Source organism: Mesocricetus auratus, unplaced genomic scaffold, assembly GCF_017639785.1.
Source record: "Mesocricetus auratus isolate SY011 unplaced genomic scaffold, BCM_Maur_2.0 Super-Scaffold_100691, whole genome shotgun sequence".
NCBI lineage: Eukaryota > Metazoa > Chordata > Mammalia > Rodentia > Cricetidae > Mesocricetus > Mesocricetus auratus.
In genome coordinates this window covers 14648384-14665322 of record NW_024429267.1, presented here as the reverse complement: position 1 = coordinate 14665322, position 16939 = coordinate 14648384, and the positions used below count along the sequence as shown (strand labels likewise).

Sequence of the window (16939 nt, the reverse complement as noted above, 5' to 3'; positions counted from 1 at the left end):
GTCTTGGTGTTTATCACAGCAACAGGGAAACAAACTAGGGTAGAAATTTTGAGAATTCTAATGCTGCTCTACTCTACTTCCTAATTATTTAGCACGGCATGTAGTTATATCAAGTTTCCCTGGTCAGATCATAATTTTTCTTGTTTTGTTTTAAATTCTTAAATTACATTTATTTATTAATGTGTATGACGGGAGGCACACACACATGCACACATGCATCTACCATGATATACAGGTAGAGGCCAGGGAACAACTTTCAGGAATTGGTAGATCCTGAGGATTAAACTCAACTTATCAGGTTTTGTGGCAAGCATCTTTATCTGCTGAGCCATCTCACCAGCTCTTGTTCTATTTTTTCAAGCAATATCTCACTATATAGACCACGTTGGCCTCAAACTTGAAATCCTCCTACCCTAGCCTCTCACATGCTAGGAATACAGGAATGTGACACTGTATCTGGCTTACACTGAAAGTTTTTAAAAATACTTTTAAAATTTCAAACATACACACACAAACATAATTTGGTCATATTCCCCCTCCTATTCCCTTCTCTTATGCCTTCCCTCTTTCACTGAATCCTTTCTTCTTCCCAAGAAACCCCCTCCTACTTTCATGTCCTTATGGGGAGGGGGTTCAGAAATGGAGGTAGGAGTGTGCTCCATTGCATCTAATTAGGGTTGCCTGCATGAGCATGGGCTGGGGGTTGCTAAATCAAGGAAGAGCAACTAACCAGTGGCTACACAACTGAGAAATATAACTCCCCATCCCAGAAACCGGTTACTATCTGGAACTCTTCAGGGATGGGTGGGCCTTATAAAACCCTTCTCCATCCATGCTGCAATGTTCATGGGCCTAGTTCTGTGCCGGCAGCCAATGCTGCTGTGAGTTCAAGGTGCAGTAGCCATGTCATGTCAGGAAAACAGCATTTCATGGAAACCCAACCCCACCCTGACATCTTTCAGCTTTTACATCCTTTCTCTCTCCTGTTCTGCAATGTTCTTTGAGCCTTGGAGAGGGTAATATAGATGCCCCGTATAGGGCTGAGCACTCAACACTGGGACTATAAATTCTTTAAAGAAAATGAATGTCACAAAGTTCTGTTTGAGAAAAAAGTGTGACATATCCTGTCAAATGCAGTAGACAGAATAAAAGCTTTGAAACAATGGTGAGTTCATTCACTCAAAATGCAGCCAGCCAGAAACGCCTGTTTATAAGGTCTTCTGATGACCAGCAAAATGCTACATATGTAACAGTTTCTTAGTAAATATTTCCCAAATATCCAATCTTAGCTAATATGAAATAAGTGCAATGTTGTCCTAAACATAAAATATGGATGCATAGGCACATTGTTAGTATTAAAATTAGAAATTAAGGCAAATTTGATAATCATAATAAATGTATATGTTAAAACGATGGTGTTTTAAAACATGTCTTGCTTTCACTGGCCTCTATGTAGAGTACACAAAAAGTATCATTTTTATCAAAATAGAAACTGACAATATTAGAGTAATTCAAAATTTACATTATAATTGGGATTAGGCAAATTATAGTAAGATTCTATCTTTCACCTTCTATCACTTCAGCTAAATACAAGAAATGAAGGTGAAGTTCTTACCGTCCCTTCCTCAAGGTGAAGCAGCAGTACTTTATCTCCAGGCTTATAATCTTTGAGCAATTCTGCTGACTTCCACACTTCCTCAGGATCAGGTATCCAAACCCTGGCAAACTAGAAGACAAAAAGGAAAGAAATTTAAGCTAGCAAATCAATCACCTAACAATCATATATACAACATATGACTTTATTTATAATTAATTTATTGAAAAGACATCTTAAGCAAGGTATGGTGGCGTACATCTTCAATCTAGCCCAGGAAGGGAAAGGAAAGATCAGAAATTCAAGATCAATTTCAGTTAGACAGTAAGACCTGGGACCCCGTTTCAAAGGAAACAAAACAACAACAGCAAAAAAGGACTTTGAGCTATATGAAATTTGCTTTTTGCTGGTTAGTTTGTCAGAGACAGCACTGTATTACATAGTCCAGCCTGGCCTTGACCTCACAGCCCTCCTGCTTAGACCTGCTGAGTATTGTGAGAACAGATATACACCATGCCTGCCATAACACTTACTTTTAAAATGAGGATATAAAAGTAGGTTAGCCCCAGTACCATTGCCGTTCCCAAATTATATAAATAATATGCTCTGAAAAAATAACTAAAATTAAAGCCTGGCTTTGCTTTATATAGTAAATGTAATTTGGGGTAAAAATGTATATATAATGCCTATTTTCAAAGTTCTAGGATGGTAATTCGACAGCATAGTCATGTCTTTTTGGTAGCATTCACAACCTAAATCTTTCACTGTGGTTTCATCATCTGCAAAGTCACGGTGTCTTCCCAGATACTGTTCTAGTAGGGAGGTAAGAAAAAATTGTGTGGCCTTAAGCCACAGGTGATTTATAGACTGCATATCTACAATTTTCTTTGGAAAAAAGAATTCTGTTGCTTATTTTAAAAGTTGAAGAAAAACATTATTATTTGAAATTTTGCACACATTATTTTATGAAGATTGATGGAAACGGTATTTGACTAGAAATATGTTTGGCTCAAGTAACCTCAATACCATGAAAATGTGTGATTATCACTACACAAAGTCCTAAAACTATAGCCTCAACTAAAATTGTTCTCTGGATCTAAGCCAGACAGATAATTTTGAGAAAAAATACAAAATATATTAATATGCATGACTCCTACAAGCACCAAGCAAGCAAGCAACATGCAATGTCTGTTTGGACTCTCCAAGAAGGAACTGTCCTTTAAAATATGAGTACAGGGCTGTCAAAACGGTACAGCAGGTAAAGTGGTCGCCACTAAGCCCCAGAAGATAAATTCAACCCCTGGAAGCCACATAGTAGAAGAAGAGAAATGATTCCTGTAAGCTATCCTGACTTCCACTTGGCATGAACTTTCCCTGATACCCAACGCACGCACACACACACACACACACACACACACACACACACACACACACACACACAGGAAATATAAAAAAATTACAAATAGTCTTAAGTCTTAATGTTGGGTTTCATGAATAGGTCATAAAGTATGACAAGCTAGATCCATTTAGCTGAGGGAGACATACCAATATGGGCCAGACTAAATCTTGTCTCTGACCTGCTCTTAAAATCTCATTTTATATAAAACTATCTCCAGATCAATCTTCCCTCTCTCCTTCTTACTCTTATTCTCTCTCTTCCTCTTATATTCTCTCTTTCTTCCTTTCTCCTTCCCTCGCTCCCTCCCACCTTCCCTCCTTTTCTACGTTCTTTCCAGTAACGGCAGTGCTAAAGACTGAACCAATGCTGGGCAAATGCTACCACTGAGCTGTACCCTTAGTTCACTAACTTGCTATCTAGACCACTCAGACCTTGAATTTATGATCCTCCTGCGGCAATCAACCAGCCAGCTAGAACTACAAGTATACACCATCACACTCAGCTAGACTGGAATTGTGTATGTATGTATAGGTGCACATACATGTGCACGTATGTGGAAATGTAGAAGTCAAGGGTTATGATAAGTATCTTCCTCTATTGCTTTCCATCCTTTGCTTTGAGACATGGTCTCTAGCTCAACGTGGAGCTCTCCAATGCATCAAAACTAAATGTCCAGCAAACTTTGGGGATCTGCCTATCTTTGCCTCCTTAGAGGTAGGATTACAGGCATGTACTAATGGTCTATCTTTTTATGTAAGTTCTGCAGATCTAAACTCAAGTTCTTATGCTTGCATGATAAGCATTTTACAACTAAGCCATCTCCCTGGCCCTGGGTTTCACTGTCAATAGAGACCAAGGTATAATATACTTGGGTTTTGAGTTGAAATGACATCTGGTTTTAGGTGTGCACCATGTAGAGCTATTTTCAGAGCAGTGTGATGTGATGATATTCTAAGTACAAGCCACAAGTTCTGCAAACCTTTAACAACAACACTCCCTAGCAAAAGAGAGATATAAATGATTTAGTGATAGATTTAAAGGTGGGGGAAAGAGAATCTGAAAGCAGAGGAGATCTAAGACTCCAGAGAACTTCAAGGGCAGGAAAATATTGATTTCTACCGACCGCTGTACAAGACATTATATTAACCTCTGTACTGGCAGATTTCTAAGCCTTCCTTTTGAGAAACTACTATGACAAAATGTAAGTACTTGACAGAAAACAAAACCCATAGCTCATGACTGGTGATGTCTGGAAAGCTAGGTGTAGAGGCATACTCAGGTAACCTGAGTTCTTGTGTGACTGAGAAAGGAGGATTGATTAAGTTTAAGGTCATCTTAGACTACATAGTGAATTTCAGGTTAGTGTAGACAACAACATGAAATTCTGTCTCAAAAGAAAAAGAAAAGAAACAAGACAAAAATAGTATAATCTATATAGATTAAAACTCATACTTTTTTCATTTTTCTTTTATGATTATGGAATCATAAAAAACTTAATGTGAACAATTTGCAAAGGAATGAATACTGGAATTTTTAGGATGACAGAGTATGAAGCTAGGACTTTTATTATACTACATTACATTACATTACATTGACATATTATATTGGAATCATGAGTTCTAATCTAGCTACCATACTTGTGTTAGCCTTTATTTCAGACAACAATAAAATATTGATGACAGCAACAGCTGTCTCTGTCTTAAGGATTATACACACAGAAGCTTTGTGAAAGTGTAACAAAAAGTATTGACAACGTATCAGTACAGGTAAGGTTGTTAATTTTTCTCCATAGGAAGTAATTTCTAATGTCACATATCAAATATGTTTAATGAAACTTTTTCTCTGATACACAGTCTATAAACAGAAATAGAATTAAAATCACTAATTCAAAAAGAATTTCTATGTAAATTTTCTGGTGGTTTGAATGAAAATGGCTCATATGTTTAAATACTTGGTTCCCAGTGGGTGGAACTGTTGGGAAGGGTTTGGAAGTGTGGCCTTGTTAGAGTAAGGTAAGTGTGTCATTGGGGGTGGACTTGCAGGTTTCAAAAGACTTGTGCCATTCCCAGTGTTGTTCTTGTGGATCAAGATGTGAGCTCTTAGTTGCTAGTCCAGCCATCTTCCACCATGTCTTCACTCCTCCATCACATCTAAGCCTCTCTCTCTCTCTCTCTCTCTCTCTCTCTCTCTCTCTCTCTCTCTCTCTCTCTCTCTCTCTCTCTCTCTGGCTTTTCAAGACAGGGTTTCTCTGTATTGTTTTGTAGGCTGTCCTGGAACTCCCTCTGTAGACCAGGCTAGCCTTGAACTCACAGAGATTTGCCTGCCTCCTTCTCCCCAGTGCTGGGATCAAAGGCATGCGCCACCAACACCCAGCTGACTCTAACTCTCTAGAACCCAATTAAACTATTTTATAAATTGCTGTGGTTATGGTGTTTTATCACAACAATAGAAAAACATCTATTACATGTTCCACCTCTTACTTTACAAAGTTAATGTTTTTGTATTTTCCTCTAAAATGATCAACTAGTTCCAGAAAAGAACAAAACAACCCATAAACATGACATTCAAAGTCATGAAATTACCTACAACCTTGACCGATGAAAACAGAAAACCTCAAAGAACTGTGTAAGTTTATAGAGGAATGACTGTCTAACTAGGAGGAAGCTTTGAAGAAGTATCTTTGTGTTAACAACTCATATTTCCACAGTGCTTAGCAATGAGTACTTGTCAAAAGCTGCACTTCTCTGAACGTGGTAATAACACATTCATACAAGTAGATGGAGGCCAATGTCCTTGCCTGCAACTGAGGCAAGATATTTATACAAGCTTCTCTAGCAATCAACTTCTTTTACCTTGCTGCTACTTCTTAAAGTATCCAAGGAGAAACAACTATGAATCCGTATATTCTTACTATTGCCTCCTTGTGTTTCTCCATATTAGTGAGAACCAAACTTCCACCCTAACATGCCTCTGTTACTTCTCATACTACCTTCAACTCCTTCCCCAGGCCCCAAGGAACTGAACTAAACTCGTCCACTTACATCCAGCACGTGAATCAAGGGAAACAAGACAAAAAGACAAGGCCCCTAGATCATAGGGAAACGTCCAATGGGACAGGGCAGTGAGAACCCAGAACCCATCAGAAAGAGGACAGATATGGATCAATCTACCTCCTACATTAGACTACATGCTCCTTCAATGTCATCTTCAAATCCCTTGAATGCTGACCAAGCAACTTGGACCAGTTTTTGGGTAGCACACATGTTGCTTTTAAGATCAAAGGACAAGAGATGAAAAGGCTTGGATGAGAGGAAGCAAAGGTAAACTTTAAAGGTTTAACTCAGGGTTCTCCATGGAGCCAAATTAGGCCATAAAGCATGTTTAAGATGGGACATAAGTCAAGTACTTAGAGAGATTCATAAAGCAAGAAAGTAAACAATGACAGGAACTGGTAGGAGAAGAAAAACAAGGTTTGAGATTTGAGATACACACTATGAATACAGCAACAACAAAACTTTCACTACAAATCTGCAAAAATAAAGGAATGAGAAAAAGCTTAAAATAGAATTAATTAAAATATAACCATTGGGTGCTGGGCTGTGGTGGCATATGCCTTTAATCCCAACACTAAGGAGGCAGAGGCAGTCAGATCTCTGAGTTTGAAGACAGACTGATCTACATAGTGAGTTCCAGGACAGCCAGGGCTACATGGAAAAACCATGTCTCAAGAGCAAAACAAACAAACAAATTACATACAAACACACCACACACACACACACACACACACACACACACACACACACACACACGGAGCTTGGCTGAGAGGTATAGTACTTGCCTAGCATGTACAACACCCTGGATTCAATACCCAGTACTGTAAAATAAATAATTTTTATGTAAACACATCAGAATTGTGATAACTGAATCTACTTGAAATAACTAAGGCTGAAATAAGAAATGAGAGTAATGATAAAATGAGATAGGCTAAACTTTGTAATAAGCAAAATCTGAGGAGACAATGTTAGCACAGATTGAAGTTGCATAATATATCATGCAAGGAAAATAAAAGCCATCTGTAATTTTCACAATACAACTTAATTGGCCTGCCTGGCAGGGATGAAGTAATTCAGACAGTCTAATGGAAGTACACTGGAAAGGCAGGTTTGCCCAGCTATGCATTAGAGAGGGGCACTAGACCATGTGACCATGTGCAGCATAACCCTTGCATCTTCTAGGGAGACACATCTCTCCATGCTTAAGGAAGCAGCAGTCATCTTTTTGTTTCCTGCCACAATGAAAATACTGAAGAGATCCTTGATTAGTACAAATGACTCACTGAAGTTGTGCTAACTTGCATTTTGTCAGTCAAGGAAGTCTGAAATAGGGACACCAAAAGCAGCTGTGTTTCTGATGCCTCAGACATTCAGAAACAAAACCAACAGCATTAGCAAGAACTAGCCAACCCTTGAAACCCAATGAACCTTACCCACATGACCCTCTCTTTCGCCCTAAATTCTTTCATGTACTTTTCTTTTTTTGTTTGCTTGTTTGTTTTTACAAGACAGGGTTTCTCTGTATTGTTTTGGAGGTTGTTGGTCCAGCCTGGCCTCGAACTCACAGAGATCTGCCTGCCTCTGCCTCCCGAGTGCTGGGATTAAAGGCATGCGCCACCACCGCCCAGCTTCATGTACTTTTCAATTCACATAGTATATGCGCATCTTTCCTATAGTCCACATAAAATTATTAATATCTGAATAATTCAATTTGTGTTGGCGCATTCATCCATTGTAAATGTTTGCAAAACTGATTTTGTACCATTTCAAAACGTGTGTGTGTGTGTGTGTGTCCCTCTGAGACAGTAGCTGAGGAGAGAGATCATCACCAATGCCCCCTCCGCTGAACCTGACACATCAATGACATTCTAAATGGCTGCTAACAATTATGGAATGCCTGAGGTGAAATATTCAGGAACTATTACTCTAAAATGTACACAATGGGCTTTCTAAAGTAAAGGGGAAAATATTAAAGAAACTAGGAAATCTTGAAAAATGATGCACTTAATAACTGTATATTTAATTTAAAAACTTTGAGTTATCTCATACAAATAAGAGAAGACACATGTATGTACATATATATGTATTTATATCTTTGTATATTTATTATATATGTTATATATATATGTTAAACAAAAGAATGATACAATGAATTCTCATACAGTCATCATTTAGGTTCAGGAATAGAATATCAGTAAGTGGATTCAACCCTTCAACAGAATAGCTTCTTCAGCACCTTTACCCTCTATTCACTCCACTATACTCCAGTTATGTCAGAGTCTGGTTTGTTGTACCCTGAAGGGCCTTACTGGGTTACATGCCTTTGATTTATCTGTTTCCTCTATTTAGATCACCATTCCTCTATTTCCAACCAGTAGAACACTATTTACCCCTGCAATGTGTCCTCCATGCCATCTCCTCCAAGAAGCTCTTCCTCACCTGGCATTTGGCACTCAGTCTCAATGTCTCCTGTATCATGTACAGCCTTCTACTAGGCTCCTTATCCCACAACTTGATGACTTATCCAAGTGTGGAGACTGTGAGCTCCTTGAAAGGAGGTCTGTCTTTTTCACCTTTGTCTCTCTCAAACTTTACACAGGCCTGCCCTTAGTAATCTTTCATGAACTCTAGTCATATGACTGTTCTTAGTCTCAGATGATACATTCCACAAGGGTACACAAAAGAATTACTGATCTTTTCCAACCCCCTTGAAAACAGAGAAGTGCCTGAAGTTCTGGACCACATAGGAAATGTTGGAATGACAAAAGAGCTGAGCCGGTATGGAGCAGAGATTTGGCCCCACCCTCACTTGAAAAGACAGAGAAATGTCACTTCTGCCACTGTATTCACAATCTCCTAGACCAGCAAAGGAGACGAATAGATGGGGTGAAGGAAAGCCAGCAGTCTAGAGCAGGGCAAGGAGTCATACTAAAATGAAGAGACTGGGCTACATGTGCATTTGGTGTAGGGTTAGAAGGAAGAACAGAAGCGTCCGTAGCCATCACACCCGGGTAGAAAAGATGATGTGCTAAACACCAACAACCAACTCTGTCTAAGGGAATTTATCACGGCTCTATAAGGAATGGAGCTATATTTACTAAGTGTTTTCTGTATGCCTGGGGATTTTACATGAATAACTTTACCAAAATCATTGCAATAGCCCCCATTATTACCCCCCACTTTAACACATACCAAGACAGACTTTAAATGTAGTAAAAATGGTGTTCAAATGTGTCTATGCCAAAAGGTACACATTCTTTCCACTCCAGTACCTTATTAAAAAGTAGATTAATTTCTCCTCCCCAAACTATTCTAGTTAACATCATAATGGAAATGTCATTAAAGTGATTTATGAGTTCAGGAAGAATTTATGAATAGTTCACCCAAGATAACATGTTGAAACCACACCAATAAGCCTGCAGTGCTCCACTAGCTAGGAGGCTCTGTCAAGGAGTAACAGCACCAGTGAGAAGATATCTGATGTTAAGGGCTAAAGCTTAACAAACGAATAATTTCTGATTCAAGAACTTCCCTAGATGAACAAAACGATAGGGTTGATTAAAGGTTTTTTTACAATTCTTGAAATCATCCTGCTTGTACAATGAAATGTGCATAGTTTAAAAATAAGTCAGGCTTTCAGAATTAATTCAAGATAGGATCAGCTGATCGTGTGGGTGGTACTCTCAGCTCCCTGTGGTGCCCTGATAACCCAGCTATAGGTCTTGACCCTAAGTCAGCCCCAGCTCAGAGATCAATGAAGCAGAAGGGCCTGGTGATAAGGCAGGTATCTGTGTCTATCTAAACTGCTTACCAATACAGCACACCTCCCCAAGATTAAGTAAAGAAATTGAGTCAGAGCTGGGGGTGTGGCTAAATTATAGACAGTTTCATAGCATGCAGGAAGCCCAGGTTTGAATTGAAAGCACCCATAAATGGGGTGCAATAGTTAACACAAGCATGGTGGAGCAAGAGAGCAGAAGGGCAAGGTCATCCTCACTGTATACACGGTGAGTTTGAGGCCAGTCAGCCTGTGCTGACACACACGAACCCCTCTCTGTCCTCTCTCTCTCTCTCTCTCTCTCTCTCTCTCTCTCTCTCTCTCTCTCTCTCTCTCTCTCTCTGTCTCACACACACACACACACACACACACATGAACCTGTCTCTTTCCTCTCTCCTCTCTCTCTCTCACACATACACACACACACACACACACACACACACACACACACACGAACCAAAATTCAAGTCAACTTCTAATAAGTATTACAATTATATAAATTTCTAAATTTATGAGGAAAATGAGAACTATAAAATTAATGGAGTTTTTAAAATCATACTCAGGTAACAAAAGTTAAATGATTTTATATTTCTAGAATTTTAGTGTGAGATGGCAAAGGTTTGGAATGAATATTTTTAGACACTGAAGTTCTTTAATATTCCTGTAAAGATTATTTTTGGAACTACATCTCACTTTGCAAGAACATCTTTAAGATACACACCAAGAAAAATCACTATTTCTATCTACAATTAATCAGTGGTATTGAAGAGAAATTACAAAATTATAAAAAAGTAAATTAATCAAGAGCAGAGCAAGACTGCAACAAAGGGATCAATGCTGCTCAAGTTCATCATGAGGCTTGATTAGGAGAGTGAAAGTTCTAGCCTTATAGTGTACTCCATGACTGCTGCCATTAAAGAAACCATTCTTCAACAAGGAAGCCTGAGAAAGTCAGTCCAAAAGCCATCATCCAACAAACAACAGAATCGTGTTAAACCCAGGATGAGCTCAGGCTTCACAATGCTTAGGACACAAAACGGACAATCTCAATGGCCAGTTTTCTCCTAAGAACAAAGTCACCCAGGTAAACAAAAGAACTTACACCTTCCTATCACTTAACACTGGGCTTTCAACTTAGAGAAATAGTATAAAATGGTCATGTTGAATATGTATAAGCCTCAAATACAGAGATATTCTCCTCTCATTTAGAATATCATCCTCTAACAGAATTAGAAATGAAAGAAGTCATGGGCAATTTTTTAAATATTTTAAATAAAATATTACACATACTGAATTTTAAGGAATAGCGGAGTTAAACTACACATATTATGGGAGGCAATGTACTTAAGATACTCAAAATAGAATCTGACAAATACTAGGCAGGCACTGAATGTAGTTGCATTCTGTGTATAACAAGTAGCTCCCTTGTTCCCAGGGTTGAGGACACACACTCCTAGGCTCAGATCACAGTGTTACTAAGGTCAGGGCATGTTCCAGGTCTTCCACGATAGTACTTAAGACAGAGAACCAGACAGTAAGCACTAGCTATTCTCATTAATATTAACAATATGCTGTTTAGACTGCATTCTTTTATTCTTTATACTTCTAACATATCCTACCCACCCTCAGCTTAAATTTCTCTCTAGCTCAGACTCTGCAACTGAACTCTAGACTCCAGGCTTACAGAACTACCTACATCTCCACTTTTCTCAGAAGCATCTTAACTTTAACAAGTCCAACAACAGCTAGATCTGCCACCCTTGTTTAAGTAGTCTTTCCTGTAGCACCCCGGGGTAACAGAAGGGCACCTCTGCCAGCAGGTTACTTGCTTTGGGGGGAAACTGGTCCTTAGCACTGCCCTCACCTTTACCTTAATGAATCAAGTCCCACGAGTGAATTGTAGCTAGACTTAGCAGCCCCCGTGCATCTCCACAATCAGTACTCTATGGCTAGTCATTACCTTACCTGGTACTGGAAAGAAACTCTATAAAAAGCTTTCTTTCCCCACTCTCTATTGAGCAGCCACAGTGATCTTTTTGAAATGGAAAAATCTGACCCTGTCTCGCCCTTGTTTAAAACTGTTTATAACAACATAAAATATTCACATGTACCCTGGAGCCTTGGTTAGTTGGCATCTGCCTTCTGTTTAGAGAAGCAGCCTTATCACATGCCATTTCCTACTCTCCCACTAATTAACTCCCCTCTATTAGCCCAACCAAGGACAATCTGCATTGATTTCCTTCAGCTACCTGAGTGCTCACACTCCCTCTGAGACTTTCTTCTCTCTGGCTTTGCCTTGCTCTGAAGCCCCTGGCTTGAGTTATGACTGCTTTCTATTTATCCTTCATACCTCAAGCTCAAACGCAGGTTACTAAGATCCTTCCCTGACCTCTATACCTAAATTAAGCCCCACAGCTACGTTATCTCACATAACCCTTCACTTGAGTATAAGCACCATGAAGTCAGAAACTGAAAACTATTTTTGCTCAAAACTGACCTCCTGAGCTCAACACAGGGCCTGAGCTATAATAGGTGTTACTGTGTCAAGAAAAGAACATTGACCAAACCAGAGGCATAATAAACAGTTAAGTGCATTCCCAATGTAAAAACATAATGTACATTTGAGAACTGAGTAGAAACAACAGATCACGGTGGGCATGGTTCTTAGTTTCATCTCTGACCCCATGACTTGTTTCTCTCTTCTCTTCTGTGTTTTGACCAGGTGTCACATATCCAAGGCCAACTTTGAACTGGCTAGCTGAGGATGGCCTTGAACTTCCTACTTACACTTTCCAATTCCTGGGTTTACATATAGGTGGATGCTCCCATAATGAGTTTATGCCTTTGTGGGGATCAAATTCAGGGTGTCATATATGCTAAGCAAGCATTTTAACAACTTAGACATACTCCCAGATCCTTTTCTATTCTTTAAACTTCTGTTTAACTTATGGCCATCTCTCTAGGCCCTTCAGTAGACTTTTGATCAATAGAATCCCCATAAAAATTACTGGGACACACACCCTGAATTCTACTTTGTAGCAGTGCTCTTTCAGTTGCAGTATCTAACAAATTAGGCTATACTGTAAGACTGAAATGTTCATGAGATATATGGAATACACAACTAGATGCATCCTAGTCTCAAAAAAGTAGCTATCCCAGTCACACTTAAGGAAGAGAGCCACAGAGTAGTGTTAGACGCAAGCCAACTGCTGGCCATGTCTGCATCTTGACGAAGTTAATACAGTTACTTTAGAACTAAGAAGAAGAAATAATTTAATATGAAAGTTACAAAATCTTGACTCAACAATTGCCAAAATCTGGAGTGCATTTTCCTTCCCAAAACTGTGATAGTCCTAACATGTTAAAAGAAATTGCTAAATTGATAAAGATACCTGAGCTGAATGAGATGAATAGACAGGAACATGAGGATCATAACAAAAAGATCAAAATCAGTTGCCAGTCTATTTTAAGTTGTAAAAATTTCATATTCATGAACTAAGGACATCTGTTCTTGAGCAAGAGATGCACTAATTGTAAATGCTAAGAGTTTTCTGAAAGAGAATTGCAGCAAAAGCAAGCAGAGACTCTGAGAAAACTTGTGCCTCAGCTTTTTCCCCAGACATCAAGCCAACATCCTGGCAGTAACTTGACCACACCCTGCTAGCAGCTAAAAACGGATTTCTCTGGAAAAATTTTACCATGCCTATAATATTATCTGATTATTCCCTTATTTTTTCTATTTAGATCATTCATAAATTTATTTTTTCCTAAATAGACTAAAACAACGTGGCCTACTGTGGAGCACATTTCTATATTTCCAGTATTTAGGAGGTGGGGCCAGGAAGACTGGAAGTTGAAGCCATTCTCTACTATGTGGTAAGTTTGAGGCCAGTCTGCTATACAGACTCTGTCTTAGTTAAGTTTACGTTGCTGTTAAAGACCATGACCAAAAGCAGCTTGGAGAAGAAGGGGTTTATTTCACCTTATAGTTTACAGTCCATCATGAAAGGAGGTCAAGGAAGGAACTCAAGGTAGGAATTGAAGCAAGGACATGGAGGAGTGCTGCTTACTGGCTTGTTCAGCCTGCTTTCTTAATCAACTCAGGACCACCATGCCTAGGAGTGGCACTGTCTACAATGAGCTAGTCCCTTCTATATCAATCATTAATACGGCAATACTCCACAGACTTGCCTACAGGCCTATCTTATGGAGGCATGTTCTCAATTAGGATTCTCTCTTATCAGCTATGTCTAGATTTGTTTTAAAGTCACAAAACAAGTCACAGATCCTGTCTCAAAAAGAAAATGTTTTAATTTGTTGCTTGCTTGAGACATAGTCTCAGGTAGCCAAGCATGACCTTTAACTTCTGGTCTTCCCCGGTACATCTCCCAATTGCAAGACTTACAGACATACCAACATGTCTGGCTAAAATTTTAAACTTTGTAAAATTATCACATCTTTTCGGTGTTTTGTTCTGTGCGAGCGCGCGCGCATGAGTGTGTGCATGCATGTGTGTGTGAATGTATGCCCATGTATGGGTGTTTGCCTGTGTGTAAGCAGAGGCCAGGACAGGATGTAGAACCCTCGGAACTGAAGGCAGGCATTTTTCAGGATTCTGTGCTTGTTATGTAAGTGCTGACATTGGAACTCAAGTGCTAGGATTCCTCTTGACTGCTGAGCTATCTCTGAAGTTCCCTATGTTTTCTCTCTCACTGACATGGAACACAACAACTATACTAAGATGGGTGTGGAGCAAGCCCCTGGGATCCATCCATCTCTGTCTCTAAAGTACTGGGATTATAAGCTTATGCCATCACATCCATTTTTGTTTTGTCTTTTTTTATTTTTGTTCTGGAAATTCAACACAACTTTCATGCTCATTGGAAGGCAAGGACTTACTGAGCCACCTCCTTAACCCATTCTAAATATTTTGAATTGATAACTGAGATCATTGTCTACCCACTATGTAAAAAGTTCATGACCTGTAATTACTTCTTTGATGCTTCATTAGATGCCCTTGGATTCCTATTTATAGCATGACTAAATCCATGTTGCCTGCTTCAGGTACTTCATACTTTTCTAAGTTTCTACCAGGTAGAAAATTCTTTTTTCTGAGTTGAAGAGTCTAAATTTTTTAACAGTGCCTCAAACCATCTTATTCATTATAAAATATTTTTGAAATCTCAACTTCTTTTCAAGACAAAGCAATTCAACAGTATAGAATCTATAGATAAGGTTAAGAATATGGGCTTTGGAGTTAGACAGAGCTCAGAGTTCCTATCCTTCCAACTGCATACATAACTTTGAACAAATTACTCAACTTCCTTTGCACAGTGCCTTTCTTTATCAATAAAACCAGATACTAGGACTGCCATGTTGGCTCATGCCTATAGTTCCAACATGGGAAGATGAAATAAGAGAATCTAGAGTTTCGGGCCACAACTATTTACATAGTTCCAGGCAAGTTTGAGCTACATACAAAACCCTGACTAAAAATAAAAGCAAACAAACCCCAGTTATGAATACCTACCTGTAAGAGTTGTTACATACATACGTGAGTTAATGTTTAAAGAGCACCATATTATGCTATCACCTACTGATAGGGGAAGTCCTGTGTATTTGTCAATAAATCACTGTTGGCCAATAGGGAACCAAGATTGGTGGGACTAGGAGTTGAGGAGGACTCTGGGTAGGAGAAACACAGAGAGTCAAGATGTAACGCCATGGGGTAGGAAGCCCGGAAACTTCTCCGGTAAGATATATACTTAGATTAGCAAGTATGGGATAATTACTTAAGTCAGAGCTAGCCAGTAAGAAACAAGCAAGGCCAACAGCTTCATAATTAATATAGCCTCCTGTGTGTTTATTTGGGACTGATGCGGCTCTGGAACCAGGCTGGTGGGAAGGCTTCCCTTTACAATCTACCTTATGCCAACCCAGATTTAAGAGTCTTATGTGCCTCTTCATTGGAATTTGCCCTCTATATCCTACATTATACCGACTCATCTTCTACCTCTGGTTTAGTGCCTCATTAGGGTCTTCTCCCTTTCTTTGAGGTCTGGATGTGCCAGCCTTCTACTGTTCTTGAAGTACCCCAAATGCTACCATTTAAAAGTCACAATGTTTAGGTCATTTTTGATGCCTGCTCAGAAAAGCCCTGCCTGACTTGCTATAAACTTTTAAAACTTGGGGAATGCATGTGTTTCCAAGTAATCTGCAACCTGAGAAGGCAGAAAACACTGCAACTCCACAATCTAGAACAGTATTTATCTAGTAAACAATAAATACTTGCATGTGTGAAATGCAAGGGTTTAACAAGTGGTTAGCTGAAAAAACAGGTTAGGACCAGGATGTGAATGACCTCAAATGGTTTTGTAAGAAAGCTGTCCAATTTATACCCTGAAGAAGATAATGGGCCAAAGGTTTTCAAAAAGAGCAATGAAAAAGATTATTTTCAATACACTAGTTCTATCAGAGGTCTTTTATTCATAATCAAAAGAACATCTTGTACAACTCCTGGCTGATCAGTTGTTTTCTCCCTGCTCCTTTGTATATTACTGTCACATGCATTTTTCCTGGAACAGTATTTACATACTATACACATAATTGATACACAATGTCATTGCATTAGATAGATGGGATTACATGGTGGCACTGGGAGTAAGCACTACCTAAGACTAAAACCAAAAAGAAATTCAACTGATATTGTCTCATCAACCAATGATGGGGGCTAGAAGGAGATTTCCACTCTGGAAACAAGTCTAGAGTCATCATAAGTATAAGAATCCCATTGGTCTGCTCTGGAACAGGAAAGCTCAACTTTGGACTCCATAATAACTTCTTTTTAATTTTGTGTGTGTATATATATATGTATATATATATGTGTGTGTGTGTGTGTGTGTGTGTTCATGTTTGAATATATACATGTGAATTCATATACCGTGGAAGCCAAAAGAGGGCAACAAATCCTCTGGAACTCAAGTAACAAAAGATTGTGGGACATCTGATGTATGTACTAGGAACTGATCTCTGGTCCTGTGTAAAACAGATATAAGCTTTTATCCTCTGGGCCATTTCTCCAGCCCCAAGAATATCTGCTTGCTAACATACCCCTG

At 39.0% G+C, this 16939-nt stretch overlaps 1 protein-coding gene across 7 annotated transcripts in view; it reads right to left on the bottom strand.

The window, feature by feature from the left end:
* Myo5a (myosin VA) overlaps positions 1 to 16939 on the bottom strand; it is a 151400-nt gene that overhangs the window by 107948 nt on the left and 26513 nt on the right. For all 7 annotated transcript variants that reach the window (XM_040739870.1, XM_040739872.1, XM_040739873.1 and 4 more), the window contains exon 2: positions 1616 to 1726. In XM_040739870.1, the coding sequence (XP_040595804.1) occupies positions 1616 to 1726 (111 nt within the window). The remainder of the gene's footprint in view (positions 1 to 1615; positions 1727 to 16939) is intronic.